This window comes from Phascolarctos cinereus, unplaced genomic scaffold, assembly GCF_003287225.1.
Source record: "Phascolarctos cinereus isolate Bilbo 61053 unplaced genomic scaffold, phaCin_HiC Scaffold_4;HRSCAF=312, whole genome shotgun sequence".
Taxonomy (NCBI): Eukaryota; Metazoa; Chordata; class Mammalia; order Diprotodontia; family Phascolarctidae; genus Phascolarctos; species Phascolarctos cinereus.
In genome coordinates this window covers 604,097,606-604,115,560 of record NW_027555847.1, presented here as the reverse complement: position 1 = coordinate 604,115,560, position 17,955 = coordinate 604,097,606, and the positions used below count along the sequence as shown (strand labels likewise).

The window sequence follows — 17,955 nt, the reverse complement described above, 5'->3', positions numbered from 1 at the left end:
GGTTTTTATATCTTCCCTCTCCCCTCCACTTGTTACTGCTTAGCTTCTAAGATTACTTTCCACTTATGTTGTAGATTTGCTGTGTATCCGTAGTTGTTTGCATGTTGTCTTTAGCTTGTGAACTCCTTAAGAATAGGGGTCGTGTTTTTACCTTTCTTTGTGTCCTTAGTGCTTAGCACAATTCCTGACACAATTGATGTACTGAGTGTGACTTTTCATCACTTAGGTAATAACAAATTTAGGTGGCTGTACTGTCTAAGAATGAGGAGAGAAATCAGAAGTTCAGAATTCTTGTCTAATGGTAGGATTCCCAAAAAATAATAATCTTTTTAAAAGGAAAATCAAATATGTAGCATGGCCTTTAGGCAATAGGTATTAAAAGAAAAATAAAATGTAGTAGAAAAATAAATATTAACAGAATTATCCAGCACAAAATAAATATAAAATCAGGTCTAGAAAATCACTGGGGTGGTACAAAGTTCAACTCAGGAAAGAGAAGGCAAGTACGGAATAGATTAATGATTTATTTGCATCAATCTGAACTCTGGAAGATATGAAATACTTTATTAAATGTACTGTCAAAAAAGAAAGCAGTATCAAAAATAGAAGTGATGGAACAGCTAAAAAAATTGCCAGAAATAATGATTTTCACCTGAGAGTTCTAAAGAAAACAGTGATAGAAGCAAGAGAGTATAACTAATAAAAAATTGTAATTTATCATTTTAAATCAGTATAGTGCCTGGAATTGGAAAGACATAATTTTACCCATTTTCTTAAGTTATATTTGAAGGAAAGGTCTGAAGTCACCAACTAGCTAAACCTTTTTAAAAGAAAGTTTTGGAAGTAATTAAATAGAATTAGAACTTACCTATGTTGGTACATAAAAATAAAGCACCACAGTTTTAATGGTATCACTATTAATATTGAAGCTTTTTAATACTTTGGCTATATGATTTTATCAGTGTAATTACTTGCTCCAATTCTGTAGATAGCCATAAACTCCTCCTTGCTTCTTCATCCTATTTGACTTTTGCCAATGTCTTCCATAAATATTCGTACTTGAGTCTTTTCTCTCTTCCTTTTAAATATTGAACCAATTTAATGTATATTGAATGCCTTCTACATAAAAGCCATTTAATTAAAAAAATAAAACAACCCCTAGTCATATTCTACTGTGTATGTTAATAGAGCAGCCTGTTCATCTAGTGTGTCTTATCCTTTGTTATTTTGATTCTAACAAGAAATGATGGTTTATGATTTTTTTGCTCTATTGTATCATGAGGAAAATATTTTTAGACATTGAATTTAGCAAAAGAGACCGTTTTAGGATCACTGAAAAGATTAAGTACTTTCCCAAATTAAACTCTTCTTATTCAGATCAGGGCCCAGTCTGATATTAGTACACTTGTCTCTTTTGCTAAATTCAGTGTCTAAGAATATTTTCCTTATGATGCAATATAGCTAAGAATTGAAGACCATCATTTCTTGTTGGAATCAAAATTACTAATAGACTAACACAGTGGGCTGCCTAGTCAGCACAGACCACATTGCAACATGCATTTTTCATACACTCCTGTCTGATCTCTGATTTCTATGTGAAGAGGTAAGGTGAGGTACACTTTAATCTCCGACCACCTTACACCTTTCATGCTATGCTATGTCTCCTGCCTGATCTCCAGTCTACAGAGAGAAAAGGAAAGGAGAAATTGGGGCCTTCTATTTGACTGTAAGCCTTCTGTCTTGTGCTACAAGTGTCTCCTGCTTGATGTCCAGCCTTTGCTAGGAAGAGGAGAAGCACCTTTCATTATATGATTAATTATATTCACTCATGGACATACCCTATACATCCCAGAGATTCTGAACCCCTGTAGGTCATCATCTAAATCCCATCCTCTACAATCTGATTCTTTATTCCCATCCCCTTCAATCCTGTCACCCCAAAGTCCCAGCCAAACCTACTTACTTCTTCCACTGAGCCCTCTGGAATGCCAGTTCCATAAGCAATAAACTTGCCTTCATGATAAATCTTTTCCTATTCCACTCCTGTCTTCTCACAGTTACTGAGATCCGATTCTTCTCTTTTTCTTTCAGCGCACTGGTCAAGACAAGGGAATTAGAATACTCCTTGCTCTCAATTGCCACTTCTAGGTTCTCCCTCTGCCTCCATTACTTAGTAACTTCTCCTCCTTTGAAGTTCATGCAGTTCACATCTTCTACTTTGTGGCTATGGTCTACTGACCTCTAGGATACTCCCCTGCCTTCCTCAATGAGTTTGGTACATAGTTTACTGTCTTTCACTCCTCCCCAGCTCCTGCCTGCAAAATAGGGGATTTCAACATACCTACTGACACTTTCTATACCTCCCTTTTCAAGTCAGTATCCCATTCTCCACAGCAGCTTTTCAAAACCTTTTCATCCCTCCTCAGACATTATGTGGCTTATTCTCTTTCCACTTTCTCAACTGAAAATGTTACCTTATATTTTACTGAAAAAATTGAGACCATTTGCCAAGATCTCTCTTTTGCCCACCTCCTCTCATTACTCAGATGCCTTCCGTCACTATGTCTTCCTTCACCTCCATCTCACACCTTGCTAAGTCAAACCCCATTACTGGTAGAAGCATTTCTGTTCCACACGATCTCCTCACTCTCATTTATCTTCAGTCTGTCAATCCCTGTTGCCTACACGCATGCCTACACACATCTACCCCATTCTCAAAAAAACCTTTCACTTGATCTTCCATCCCCTCTAATCATCATTCTCTATCTCTTCTGTTTTTGTCGATAAACTCATTGGGCCTCTAGGATAAAATACAAGTTCCACTATTTGGCATTTTAAAGTCCTACATAATTTGGTTTCAATAAGTTTTTCCAGATATTTCACATTTCTATCTTGTTCACCCCCATAAAACTGTGTTCCAGCCATATGGCCTGCTTGTTGTTGTTCTCCATTCAGGAAGCATAGCATACCCTGTCTGCATGCCTTTCCACAAACTGTTCCCCATGTTTGGAAGGCAGTCTGAGGGAGGTATCGTAAATGTGCGTAAAAAACTTTTTAAAGAAAGTGTGGCCTAACATTGGACAGTGAATTTACAAATAAAAAACCTACTGCCAAGAATGTGACATGCTTTTAGGTTTGCAGTTTACTCTGTGTGTGTGTGTGTGTGTGTGTGTGTGTGTGTGTGTGTGTGAGAGAGAGAGAGAGAGACAGAGAAAGAGACAGAGACACTAGATAGACAATGAACTGAGCCCAGAAACAAGAGAATATTGGGTTGATATTACATTTGAATAATATGTACAATACTTCTGGTAATTCCTCAAAAATTTGTCTCTAGCACCAGTAACTCCCATTAATGCTATATGACTGTGATTCAAGGAGCATGATCTCAAATGATTGGCCACACATGCTATCAGAGATAACTTGTCCAAGATGAGGGGAATAAAAGACCATTTCTGATAAATAGATCAGAAAAGAAGATGTAATGGTCATGGAAAGAATAAATGACAATAGAGAGACATTGATACATTGATACATGTTAGATTCTCTATGGAGAATTTACCCAGAGACATGGATAAGAATTTCACAAGATAAAAAATGAAGTTGTGATCAATATAAATAGAGGTAATAACCATACTAATGAAATCACAGTTCTAAATTGACCTAGGACACTGTGGTTCAGTCTTTATTTTTAATAGTTGTGTGTTCATATACACATTATAAATGTGTGTATACATACACATGTATGTATGAACACATAGGTTTATATATGTGTCATAATTTCAGGGGAAGTAAATATCAATGGAAATAAATTTGGATGATTCCTGTTGTTATGTGGGTGACCATGTATATAGGTTGTCCTGGGTTCTCTTGCCATATGTCTGTGAATAATTAAAATTTGACAGTGAATTTTAGAAGATGAACATGGAATTGAAAATTTTCTTTTCCTAAGATTCTAACTTTCTGGCTGTCTTCTGCTCCTGGAAAATCTACAACAAGAATACTTTAATTTTATATACACAAAGAAATTATACCATTTCACATTTTGTGAAACTGGAACACTTTTTGTGTTTAATTTTAATTTGATAGTAGCAATGAACAAAAGAAAGGTTGGCAAAATGTCTTTACTTTGACATTTAATCTTCTTAGTCCTTAATTGTTAAGTAGGCTACAAAAAGAACATTGACAACTTGAAATGAATTTTCCAAATCTTTTCTAGGAATATTTTATTGTAATCATATTCTGTGGTCCTTAAATCATTGATGACTATGTCTGTAACAAGTACCAGTATAGAAATGATGAAATATTTGTTTTTGCACTGGAAAATGGTAAATTTTGAAATTTTGGAAACTTCTTGGCAACATGTTTTTTAAAAAAGCTCAACAAATATGAGAAATCTGCTGATTGGTTTAAATTATTGTAGTCAGTAAGCATTGAGACACTACTCTGTGCCAGGCACTGTTAAATACTGGCAATACAAACAAAAAATAAATCACTCCCTTTCGTAAAGAAACAGACACAGAGCAGTCAATACAGAATAAATATATAAAGTAGACTAGGGTGGAGAATCTGAAGAGGCCTAGTAAAGGAAGTGATACTTGAGCTTAGCTTTGAATGGATCAAGGGATTCTAAGAGATAGAAGTGGGTAAAGAGAAGCCACGAGTGAGTGACAGGCTGTGCACAGGAAGTAGAAAAAGAATTTATAGAGAAGTGTCCTAGTGTGGAGGAAAGAGCATTGGACTTGGTCACTAGAGTCCTGGCCATGTTTGAACATTGGCTCTGAACCTTCAGTTATGTGACCTTGGGCAAGGCATTTAACTACTTGGAAACCCTTTTCCTCATCTATAAAAAAATGGTGGTAGTGGAAGGGGTTTGTAATATTAATTTGTAAAGCTGTATAAATGTGTCATTACACAGCATAGTGTATGGGACAGCTATTCTCAGTGTTAGGAAAACTTACCTTGAAGTCCTGCCTTTGAGATACTCTGCTGTAACTCTGGACAAGTTGATGAACTTCTCAGGGCTCTAGATAACTAAGACTCCAAGGTGTAGAAACAGTGTCTATCTTCATCTGTAGGGGAAGTCTTTCACTGGGAGTTCTCAAACTAGTGTAATTATAAATCTGCTTTTAAAAGAGAGAGAGTGAGAGAGAGAGAGAGAGAGACAGAGAGAGATGCTTATTTGGCATTGGACAATATTATTATATATAAGTGAACTTTGCTTAAATTTAGTCCTTGAAATCCAAAAACTTTATTTTAACCATTTTTGATGGAAATCATCTTACTCATATATTATGTAATCTTTTCTTCTTAAATCAAATAATTCAAAATGAAATTTAGCCTTTCCTTGATAGGTCAAGGTTATTTCTATGTACATTAACAATATTTTCTTAGGTCCTTTTTAGAAATATATGTCTCTTTTCCCCTACCTTCAGTGACCAAAAACTGCCTTTTTTTTTTGAATAGTTTTGCCCTTCTCCTTCCTGTCTTCCTTATCTGCCAAGCTGTTACTTCCTTGCTAGAACAAACCTCTAATAAAGCAGAACTCTTTACTTTCCCAGGTAGTTTATTTCAGTTCTGGATAACTCTAGAAGTTAGGACGTTTTCCCTAACATCCACCCAAAATTTTCCTTTTTTACCATTTCTGACCATTGCTCCTGGTTCTGCCTACCCAAATAAAACATACTCAGTAGTCATTTAGCTTGTGCTTGAAGACCTCCATTGAAGCAGAATCTGTTACCTCTCATGGCAGCCTATTTAATTTCTGGATGACTGTAATTGTTAGAAAGTTTTTCAAGCTTAAATTTTCCTCTTTGCGTCTTCCACTCATTGAACATAGTTTGGCCCTCTACCACCTATTACAATAAGTTTAATCCTTTTTCCATATCATGACAATACCTCTTGATTCAGTCCACGTGAGCTTTTTTTGCTGACAGGTCACACTGCTGACTTGTGTTTGGTAGAGCAAAATGCTGCCTTATTTATATGCTTCCCTCTTCTAACAGAGTGTCTCCCAGCCATACATCAAAACCGCTATTGATTTTTTGACCCTGTTAACTACTCTCCGATCATAAATATGAAGTAAAACATTAAACAAGAGAATGTATGCTCACAAAATGTGTTTGCAGTTGTAATAGAGAAGATCCAAGCAGAAACTCCATGACTGCTTTTTGAGATACTGTAGAAGTTTTCTTATTTAGGTATGGATTGAACCATAGAGCCTCTATGATCTTTTCCAACTCTAAGGTGCAATATGTCTCTGTGTGCTTCTTAAATTTTCATTGGTCCTTAACAATTGAGTATTACAGAACCAAAGAAATTCAGAGTTGGAGGAGATCTTAGCACCATCTGTTGTATCTCGTAACTGAGATATTATTCTCCTATACATTAGACTTGATGAGATCATCCTCCAGACTTTGCTTAAATGAGGCAGAGCTCACTGCCTCTTAAGACAATCCATTCTTCTTTTGCATAATATTATGATTTTATATCATATTAATTATGTAATTTTCCTTACCTCAGACCTAAATTTGCTCCTTCACCATTTCCATTTGTTGCTTCTAGTTCTGCCCTCTAGAACCAAATAGAATAATTCTATCCCCTTTCCACATCTTAGTCCTTCAAATACTTTAACAGCTATTATTCTCCTGATAAGTTACATATTGCTACTGTCCTTTGAAAATCTGACAAATTTATTAACCATTTACAAATTTTCCCTTAAAAACCTAGAAGATTCTTCTCTGAATGAAATGGCCACAACAGCACATTAAGGGAGGATTTAATCTTTGAACTGTAGCAGCGGGAGAAAAGGGCTTTATGAGTAATCTTAGCGGCTGAATGATATCAAGCCAAGAATGAGAATGTCCATGAGATATGTTGAAAGAATCTAAATCTTAATTGAAACATAATTGTATTCCTCTTCTTCCCTCCCACTTTCATCCTTAAAGTTACATCCTTTTTTTTTAAAGGGAAAAAATAAATTGTATATGTGTACCTTTGAAACTCTTTGTGATATGAACACTACACTAAAACTGTACACTAAATAGCATGTACCTTGTCTGTTTGTGGAGGAAGTTTGGAGAGCTTGGAATTTTCTGACCCACTCTGCCATCTGGAGTCTGCAATTTTTGGTGCTTCTAAGGTGGTGTATTATGGGAGAGATATAGTCAGTGCTCTGGTTTTACCCAGGAAAGGCCCCTGCTCCACAAATACTTGTTTTCCTCTTGGCTCTGAAATTCTGACCAGTGCTCTTGTTCCCTTGTGACTGATTACAAATGCTCCTCTCCTTCCTGGAACTGCAATCTAGGAATATTTATAGGTAATAAAGTTGCCGATCAGCACCAGCTGTACCTTGTAATCTCTTTCTGAACAGTTATTTGAGCCCCTTACCATCTCTGGGCTAAAAGCTCCCAAAGCTGCTGCTGCTGCTGCTGCTGCTGCTGCTGTCGCTGTCTCAGCCACCTTCAAGTCCTGCCTTGCTCCTGACCTCTGCCTGCCCTGGCATTACAGACTTCTCCTTTGGACTTCTTAAGTTGTCTGAGCCTGGGAAAAATGTCTCCTTCTGACCTTTTTTTGGCTGTGCCACTCCAAAATTTGATTTGATGTGTTATTTTAAAGTCCTTTGGAGGGGAATGTTGGGGGAATTCAGCTGAGTCCCAGCTTGCACTCTGCTATCTTGGCTCCATCTGATTTCTACATGTTTTAAGTAATAATTTTTTACTACCAGATCATTTATAATCTGAATTTCCTGAAGAGAGGAGCAGAAAGGTAGAAGAGCCATCTCTTTTACTTGGTCTGTAAACTTTCCCAGTAGCTAATTCTCTACTGATTTGTTTTTGTTTTTTTCTGGAGAACTTACCAGATTTTTACCTTACAAATTCCTCAGCTACTTAGAAGATATTAAAATAGCCCCAGAGACCAAATTTCATAGCAGATTAGTTTTTGTAGAAATAGCAAAAAAAAATTAATAGTCCATGTAACATATTTTTACTTTTCTTATACCAAATAGTTCATCTAGTCATTAAGGAACTTTGAAATATGCATATAATAATATCTCATAGGAAAGTCTTTAGTCTTAAATGTCACCTCCTTCATTAAACCTCTGATTCTATAAACTCTTCAGCATAGAAGCAATATTTTTATTTAAATTTGATGCCTCAGCTCCTAACATCATTGGCACTTAATATTTTTGCATGTTTTCATTTTATTTTATTTCATAAACCATGCAGTATACAGGTTTTGTAATGATGTGATAGGGCCAGGGCCTGGCCCTGTGATTTCATTGATAAAGGGTACTCCCAAATGAAAATATAGATCTTCACTTTTTCTGAAGCTTCTGGTTGTAGGAAGTTGCCTGGAGCACTGACTAGTAAGGTGACTTGTCTAGGGTCATTCAAAGCCTAGCTTTTGCCTGTCAGGCTGCCTCTCCATTTTTGTGGCCTTGTGCAAACCCAGCAGCACAGATTCATTTTAACTGTACCCTTTTAAAAGCAAGTAATAGGTCCAGCCAGCTATAGGCAAAATTGTGAAGTCTCTATACTTTTCTGTCTTGATCCTTAGCCTCTTTTTTCTGTGCCCTTCTCTTCAGCATTAACTTTTCTCGCCAAATCCAAGTTTAAGTGCTTAATGCCTGTAGTTGCAGGAATTTTTAATCTAGGGTCTGTGAACTTAAAAAAAGATTTTTCTTTTGTAAATAACTGCGTCAGTATAGGGGATGGTAGGAGAGGGAAACAAGCATTTATATAGTTGTCTACTATGTACCAGGCACTATGCTAAGTGCTTTACAACTATTTTTTCATTTGATCCTCAAAACAATCTTGAGAGGTAGATGCTATTATTGTTATCCCCATTTTATAGTTGAGGAAACTGAGGCAAAAGGAGTCACACAGCTAGTGTGCTGTGTGTGAGACCAAATTTGAACTCAACTCTTTCTGACTCTAGGTCCAGCACTCTATCCACTGTGCCACCTAGCTGGTTGGTTTCCTTCATAACTTTTGTATTAAGGGGTCTGTAGGTTTCACCAGACTGCCAAAAGGGTCCTTGATACAAACATCTCCCCATTCCCACTTCCCTCACCCCTAGAGATTAACCAACAACCTATCCTTCTTGTGGCCTGTTCTCAGGAGCTACTGAGGCAGAGAAGCTTGTTTTCCTCGATCAATGACATTTTCCAAGCCTTAGAGCCCAAAGATCTACAAACAAACTTCCTTAACCAAGACCCTTTTTTCTTATCCCACTCACCACTAAATTTTCCTAACAGATACAGGGAACAGCCCTTTATCCAAACCTTCCCAGTGCTACCCAGATGAAAATTTTATATTTTCTAGCACATCTGATCTTGTCTGTTCTCAAATGTTTATCAGTGCCACCTATTTAGTCCTGCTTCTGATAGTGAAGTTTTTGAGAAAGTGTATAATCAACCTATCATTTTTTATAATAGAAGTATTAATGCAGTTAGATTCTTCTAAAATTTAATGGTGATATCACATATATTAATACATAAATTATTATTTTGGCAAATAAACTTGATTGGATTATAAATATTACTACTTAGAATATGTATTCTATATGCTTAAAGAATATATGTTATGATTACAAAAAAATCAAATTATTTTGAGGAAATTATCATGTATTGATGAGGGTTATGTTGCTACTGTTATCTTTCTTTTTTCTTACGTTTTGCTTTCAGATCAAATAATTGCCATTATTTTTGGGGTTTTTTTAGGTGAATCTTGGAAGCAACCAGTACCTTTTTTCAGTCTTAGTGGACCCCAAAGAAATGCCCTGTTTCTGTTTGCGTCATGACGTAGATGCCCTACTTTGGCAACCTCACTCCAGCCAGCAAGATGAAATGTGGGAGCATATTGCAACTTTCAATGCTTTAGGTATGAAATGAGCAGTTTGATAATATTTTCCATTCTATCAGAAATCATACTCATCAATATTTTTATTTTATTTTATGTCATTTCTTTTTTTAACCTTTCTTGGACTGTACTAATTATATTTCAATTGATCTGTACTATAATTTGGTTTATTGTAAAATGGTAAATGATTTTTAACATTATAACAGTAGGAATAACCTCTATGCTTGTACACAAGATAAATTTAAGTAGAAATCTTAACTAATCACATGAATCATTCTAGTTATTCATTCAGTTATTCCAGTGAAATGATATAATTTACGTAATATAGAATAAAAGAATTGTTACTCCTCTATATGATTTTTATTTAGGGTCCTTAGGAGTAATATTAGAGATTATAGAGATGCCCTAGCATGATAAATATCATGAATCGCCCCCCTTTCTTTTTCCTGTGACAAGTACTGAAACAATGAAGGCACTTATAGGGCCATGATGTCATTGATATGCAGAACTCTTGATAGGGAAATTCCCATCACCATTGTAGAACTGCAATTCATCTGGGATTTACAGTCTTAGAGAGTCTCTCAAGGATTAAGTGACTAGCCCATGGTCGTACAGCTAGTATGTGACAGAAGCAGCACTTCAACCCAAATCTTCTTGATCCTAAAGTTAGCCCTCTCTGTCCCATACTGTCTCTCATAATCATAATAAAATCAGTTGACCAAAATAGAAATTAAATTTAAGCTGTACATTAAATGAAAATGTAATCTTTTAAATTAGGACTTAGAAATATTGTCACATACATTATTTTAGAACTTTAAAATAATTGACTTTCTTTTGAAATATAGTGACATTTTTGGAGGAGAAAGTTTTTTATTAATTACCTACATTTATTTGTTGAAATAACTTAATATTATTTCACAGAATCTCTGACTTCAAAGAGACTTGTAAGACCTTTTAGTTCAAGCCATACTTGGAAAAGAATCTGCTCTACAAGATACCCAAGAAGTGGTCATCTAGCTTTGTTCTGAAGACTTTTGGTGAAAGAGAATTAACTGTCTAGAGGCTATCCATTCCATCTTTCTATACTTTAAATTATTTAGGAAATTTTTCTTAAATCAAGGCTAAATCTGCCTCTTTGTCACTTCTGCTCATGCTCTTAGTTTTTTACTCTGAGAACAATCAGAATGTCTGATCCTTTCTCCATCTGTCAACACCAGATACCCGAGGAAAACTGTCTTGCTCTTTTCCCCAAAACCTGCTTCCTTAAAAAAAGATAATGGGCTGAAAACCCCCAGTTCCTTCTGCTGATCCTCAGGTGGCATAATTCAATGCTTTTTACCACCCTATTTGGCCCTTCTCTGGGCACTCTATCAAAGTCCTTCCTAAAATGTGGTACCTAGAATTGAACACAATACGCTGACTAGGTCATAATGCAGTGGGACTATCACCTCCTTAATCTTCTATAATATGATTCTCTGACCACAGTCTAGTTAGCTTGTTGAGATACAGAAGCATATTGCAATAGGAAATTAGGCCACAGCATGTATACATTTTGAATTTTGTGTTAGACTTAGTTTCACAGCTTCAGGTTGAAATCTTCCAACTCTAACTCTTCCGTATGCACACTTCCATTGTACCTCACTCTCCCTAATTTAGGGTTGGCTAATTCATATTATAACTTTTAAATAGAAATAGGTAGCAAGTATTCATCTCTCTAGAGTATTTATTTCACTTCTTCATACCTTGGCGAGACCTCTTTTCTACCAATCTTCATATTTTTAATCTGCAGTGTTGAGGACTCCAGTAATTATATTCTAATTGAGAATTCCTACTTCTTGTTTTTGAGAGTAAATACAAATAAATGTTGAGTATTTTGTCTGTTCATCTGAATGTGTTCTTTTAACATATTCAGATGAATAAATAGCAACATTTTAAGTATTTCCTTTTCAGTTGTTATGCTAATTGGTTATAATTTTGAAATTGAGTATATAGTTTCTGCATTGATCTGGGTTCAGATCCTACCTCAGACACTAGCATGTGACCCAGAGGAAGCCATTTAACCTCCCTCAGCCTCAGTTTCTTCATCAGTAAAATGGAACTCCACCTGCCAAATCAATCAAAAAGCATTTATTAATTTCTTACTTTGTATTAGGTATTGTGCTAAGAACTGGGTACATAAAAAAAGGGTAAAAAGTAGCCCCTGACGTCAAGGAACTCACATTTTACAAGATATATACAATGTGGATATGAGGCTGTCTTAGAGAGTGAGGCACTGACATCTGAGGAGACTGGGAAAAGTCCTAAGAGGGTGGGATTTGAGCTGAGACTTGCAAGGAAGCAGGGGTGAAACTAAAATGCAGCATCTATGTTACAGTGTTGTGATGACCACATGAGATAAGATATGTGAAGTACTTTCCAAAACTTAAAGTTCTACATAAATGTTAACTTATTATTAGCTCTTAACAGTTTGTTAATATTATTTTGCTTTGTAGTAAATTGCATTATGACGTTGATTTTACTTATAAGTAGAACACCATTTTAGGCATATAAAAAGGTATACTGTATATTACTACATATCTGGGGGCCATATTTCATACATATGCACGCACATCCCTGGCACAGTTTTACATTGTGGTCTTATGGAATTATGAGAAATAAAGGATATGAGTAAATTTGCCAGTTATTTGATGGGAGAGGTGTATTTTGAGATTACTGAATATAATCGTAGTGAAATTTGTTAGGTTACTTTCCTGTTTAACAAATGAATTTTGAATGTATATCTGGAGATAAAGGGCTTAGATAATATAGGATCATAAATCATATGTTAAGCAATCTCATAACTCATCTAGCCCAACCTCCACATTTTGTGGATAAAGAAACTGGGGCCTGAAGAGGTCAAATAACTTGGCCGAAGTCATGCCAAAACTGGGCTGGTAGAAGGCTGATCCTTTGCCTCCAAACCTAATGTTCTTTCAGTAGAAAGAAAGCTCAGGAAGCTTGGTAATTTTATTTAAGTGAACAACAGATTGTAAGATTTTGAGCAAGACTGTGATTCTTATTAAAAGTAACATACTTGTACTGAATATAAACATATTAGGTAGACATTTTAATGTCAGACTTATCTCTAGTGGATTTAGACTGTCCCTACCTCTGTCATTTATGGATAACTCACTTATGTATAACTCACAACTTTCTTTTAATTATAATACTCTTTGTATCAAATTTACTTTTGTCCTCTACAGATTTTAAAATAATTAGCAATTTTAAAAACAAAACTGACTTCACTTAGTGGGTTAAGGCTTCCTGTTTGGGGAGCTGAAACTTTGTTTTTCAGCTGAGTTGAGGAGGTGAGCTTGCTGCAGTGACTGTAGAGTGAAGTAAAGCTCGGTTGTCATGTGTTTGTGCCTTTTGCCCATTATTTCAGCATTTTGTATTTTAATTTGTGGACAAAATTTTAAAGCTCTCGTATACAATTTTTTTATTTGTCTGCGTTTGATTTTGGCAGGCTATGTCCAAGCATCGAAGAGAGACAAGAAGTTTTTTGCTTGTGCCCCCAATTACTCCTACGCTGCCCTTTGTGAGTGCCTGCGTCGAGTGTTCATCTATCGTCAGCCCACAGCCATGTCCACTGTGTTGTATAACAGAAAGGAGGGAAGGCAAGTTGGGCAGGTTGCTAAGCAGCAGGTAGCCAGCCTGGAAACTAACGATCCTATTTTGGGGTTTCAAGCTACAAATGAGAGATTATTTGTCCTTACTACAAAAAACCTCTTTTTAATAAAGGTAAATATAGATAATTAATGATGCCAACATGCTAACTTCTCTATACTTGAGAGAAGTTGAGAAGTATCTACAAGGCTGAGAAGTTAAACTGAATACTGTTGATTTTAATGTAAAAAAATTATACTGTATCTAGTTTTATTTTTTAAAAGGATTTCTTCACTGTAATCAGTAGATTTTTAGCTATCTGAAAATTGTATCTAGTGTTTCAGCTCCAGTGTTAGTTACAACTTTAAAGAGAAATGACCTTAATAGAAAATGCAAGAATATGAATAATATATACATATATATTTTTGTTGTTTTGATTTGTTTAAAAAAAAAACTGAGGCCAAAATCAGATCTTTTTGTATGCAGTTGTACCAGGCAGTATTTACCCAATAAAAATATTTACTACATTCCCTTTGTATATTGGTACAATTTGCTACATTCTGGAATATAGGCATTAACATTTGTTTAAAGGTTTGAATATAATACTTGAATCTGCGAAGATGAGGGGAAAGAAAATACTGCGTCTGGGTAGTCATTAACTCATTGATAGAAGAACTTAAGACCTGTTTTTGGTTTCTCCTTTGTCTTTTTTTTTTTGCCTCAGATTACTTTATTATCCCCTTTTATTTTTAGAAAATCATCTTTCTTTTGGCTATATGTTTCACTGTGCATAAAGACCTACTATGACATTACATATTTATACAGGTAAAATAATATCATTACATGTGTTAAGTTTGTTAGCCTCGTTTGAACATATAAGCCTGTATAAGCCTGTTAAAATTAAAATAAAAATATTTTCAGAATAATTATTTTGACCTTTTAAATTAATATAGTGTTTCCCTTATGTTACACAGGTACTTGTAAGATACTTAACAAATTAATTTCATATATATTTATACGTGTGGATTAAGTACATTCGTATTTATAGTTTTTTTCAGATCTTAATTGATTTTCTTCTTTTAATAAATTTTTTTATAAATTGACTGAAATTCAGTTGAAAACTTCTAGTCATGCCAGTTATGTTTTAGGGAAAAAACTTAGTATCAAATGTGAAGTATTTGTTGTCCTTGTACATACAGAACCACAGAATCTTTGAATTGAAAGGGACATCAGAGATATTCTAGAATACCCCACACTTAAGCAAGAATCCTTTCTACAACATGCCCAAGAAGTCCATACTTCCAGCCTAAATCTCTCCCTCTACAACTTCTGTTCATTCTTCCTTCTGCCCCAATGATAGTCAGAAGAGTTTAATATTTATCCCCAGATGGTTTTACAAATGCTTGAAGCCGTTCTTTTAATACTGACTAGTCTTATTTAGTTGATCATATTTTATGCATTGCAGTGATTTGGTTCTCCTTTCCCTTTATTGTGTTCTCAAACCTACTGTCACTGACCCTTAATCCCTAACATAGAACCATAGATGTAACTTTACTATATTAAATACACTAGCAAATACAAATAATGTTGTTAACTGATCTGGTATTTGGAATTTATTAAATAGTGGTGACAGAAGGAATTGTCTTCCTTCTGTGTCACATCTTTCCTATATATTTGTCTTTTTGTACCTATTGCCATCCCAAGTGACAGTTTAATATGATTTTTTTCTTGATAATTTTATAGTTCAGTAATGGCCTAATGATAGGGAAATAATAAATGAGACCAAAATCTATTTCCAATTTATGCTGGGTCAAAGAATACAAACAAAACATCTCAAAAGAATTGAAAACTACCAACCGCTGTATGAAAGATTGCTACTAAGCATTAATAAGAGAAATACTCATCAAGCAACTCTGAATTTACTTCATGGCCAGAAAATTGGCAGAGTTGATAAAAGATGGAGTAGTCAGTGTCGGAGGGACTATAGTGACAGGTACACTGTGGAGCTTTCTGTTGGTCTAAACATTCTGGAAAGCAGTTTAGAATTATGCTAAAAAGAAGTGACTAAAATGTCTACACCCTTTGACAGAAAGATCCTACAAGTGGGTGTATACACGACTCTATGTGTGTGTTTGTGTTTGTGTGTTTTACACATACTCCAAGGAGGTTAGAAACAGAAAAGAAGGCCCTATATACACCAAAGTATTTATAGGATCACGTTTTGCTAAAGCAAAAATAAGCAAACAAATTGAAAAAACCTATACAGTTTGTGGTATATGCAAATAATGGGATATTACTGCACCATAAGAAGTGATGAATATGAAGAATTCAAAGAAGCATGGAAGGACTGTAGGAACTCATGCAAAATGAGGTGAACAGAACTGAGAAAACAGTGTACACATAACTATTAAAGTGTAAATGGAAAGAACATAAATGAAAAAGAAACCGAATACTATGTAATTACACTGACCAAACAAACCCTAAAGAAGGAATGTGAAAATTCGCCTCCTTCCCTATCTTTCTTCTTTCTTTGTAGAAATGGTCTATTATGTATGGAATAATGCATAATCTCTCAGGCTTGGTTGATGTGTTAATTGGTTTATTGAACTGCTTTATTTTTCCCCTCTCTTTTTTATTCTTTGTTACAAGGCATGGTTCTGTGGCACTGAGGGGAGAGGGATATCAGGAAGAAAGGTGATGTAAAACCAAAACATCAGTAAATATTAACATTTTTTTAAAATATTAAAAAATCTGATCCTCAATTTTGTGACTGCATAAAAACATGAAAAAATGAACTGTCAGCTTCTTAAATGAAAGAATTATTGCTGTAACAAATAAATATAGTTTAATAAATTCTTCATTTCAACTTTAAACTATCCTCCCTGACTTTTTCTGATTTAAAAAAATGTATGTGTGTGTGTGTGTGTGTGTGTGTGTGTGTAAACTAAAAAGAGTTGAGCGTCAACTCATGACTAAAAGCCAGTAGTTTATCTGCTTGATTCAGTTGTACAGTGTGTGGGGGCCTACCTTATACAATTATTAGGTCATTAACAATATAGCCAAATTATGAAGGGAAATATAAGTGTGGCTGTATGTACATGTCTGGGTGTATTTCTTTTTCCGTATTTCAAATCCACGGAAAACTTATTTACTAAATAAGCATTTTATTTTGTTCCTCCTCCTTCAATACTAGATGTTATATTGCTTTGTAAGCTAAAAATTTGTCTCTATGCTAAGGCAAATTAGAAATTGATTTTTAAAGAAAACTTGTATTTATAAATAATAGTAACAACTCACATTTAAAGCTAGGTGGCTCAGTAGATAGAGTGGGCCTGGAGTCAGGAAGACCTGAGTTCAAATCCAGTCTGAGAAACTTACTAGCTGTGTAACCCTGGGAAAGTCACTTAACCTCTTTTTACTTCTTTTTCCTTAACTGTAAACTGGGGACCCTGGAGAAGGAAATGACAAACTACTCCAGCATCTTTGCCAAGAAAACCCCACTGGGGTCATGAAAAGTCAGCATGACTAAAAGCAACAATAACAAAAAAGTGCCAATACCTTCACAGTGGGGACAGTCAGATTAGCTTTGTTTCCATACTACTGATAGATAATGTAAATATTATTATCTCCATTTCCAGATGTGTAAACTGAAGCTCAGAGTTACATGACTGGCAAGAGTAGAGTTAGAAATCAAACCTTGTTCTCCTAACTATGCCCATCAGTTGCTACTCCCACTCTGCTTGCTGGTTCCAGGAACCCACCAAATAGGTAACAGAAGGAAAACACTAGATAACTCTGTATAGTATACGTTTGTCACAAAACACTCAAAGGATTTCATAAGGTACTACTGGTAAGACACTGCTTTTGTTATAACAAATTACTTTATGTCCATTTCAAAATCTTTTTACCACCTTTAAAAATCTTTTTTAAATTACTGTAAAAAGGAATTATCACCACTTCAAATTGTGTATTAGGGAAGTTTATATTTCAGGGGTTAATTCTATGTGATGTGTAAGTGTGTAAGAATTCTTGATAATAGGACCAATTTATAGTTTTCCAAATGATTAATAGAAGAAAATTTGGAACAAGTTAGTAAAGTACCTGAGAATGTCATATTTGATTAGAAAAAGATGGGTTTTAAAAAGGCCACCTTCTGCATGCTTAATCCCCACCACCCTGCTTTCTCTGCTAGCCAATGAGGAAAGAAAAGAAGCATAGGTAAAGGAAATAAGGAAGTCTTTGTCTCCATAAGATGTAAGTGGGAAGTTGTCAGGTTTTTTCTTTCAAGATAAAAAGTTTAAGGTAAAGTGGATGCCAGAAGAAAAGCTTCAATCAAGGGTTTTAATGGGACAAATGGGATATCTAGGAGTAAGGAAAGAACTAAGCATTTATTAAGTACCTTGTATGTGCCACACACTGTGCTAAGAGCTTTACAAGTATGTTTGTTCCT

The 17,955-nt window shown here is 35.1% G+C and overlaps 1 protein-coding gene across 3 annotated transcripts in view; it reads left to right on the top strand.

Moving 5' to 3' along the window:
- The window catches only part of NUDCD1 (NudC domain containing 1), a 108,297-nt gene extending 91,919 nt beyond the window's left edge, over positions 1-16,378 (top strand). For all 3 annotated transcript variants that reach the window (XM_020970303.2, XM_020970295.2, XM_020970312.2), the window contains exons 9-10: positions 9,722-9,881; positions 13,366-16,378. In XM_020970303.2, the coding sequence (XP_020825962.1) occupies positions 9,722-9,881; positions 13,366-13,658 (453 nt within the window). In that variant the 3' untranslated portion in view covers positions 13,659-16,378. The remainder of the gene's footprint in view (positions 1-9,721; positions 9,882-13,365) is intronic.
- Positions 16,379-17,955: the final 1,577 nt, after the last annotated feature.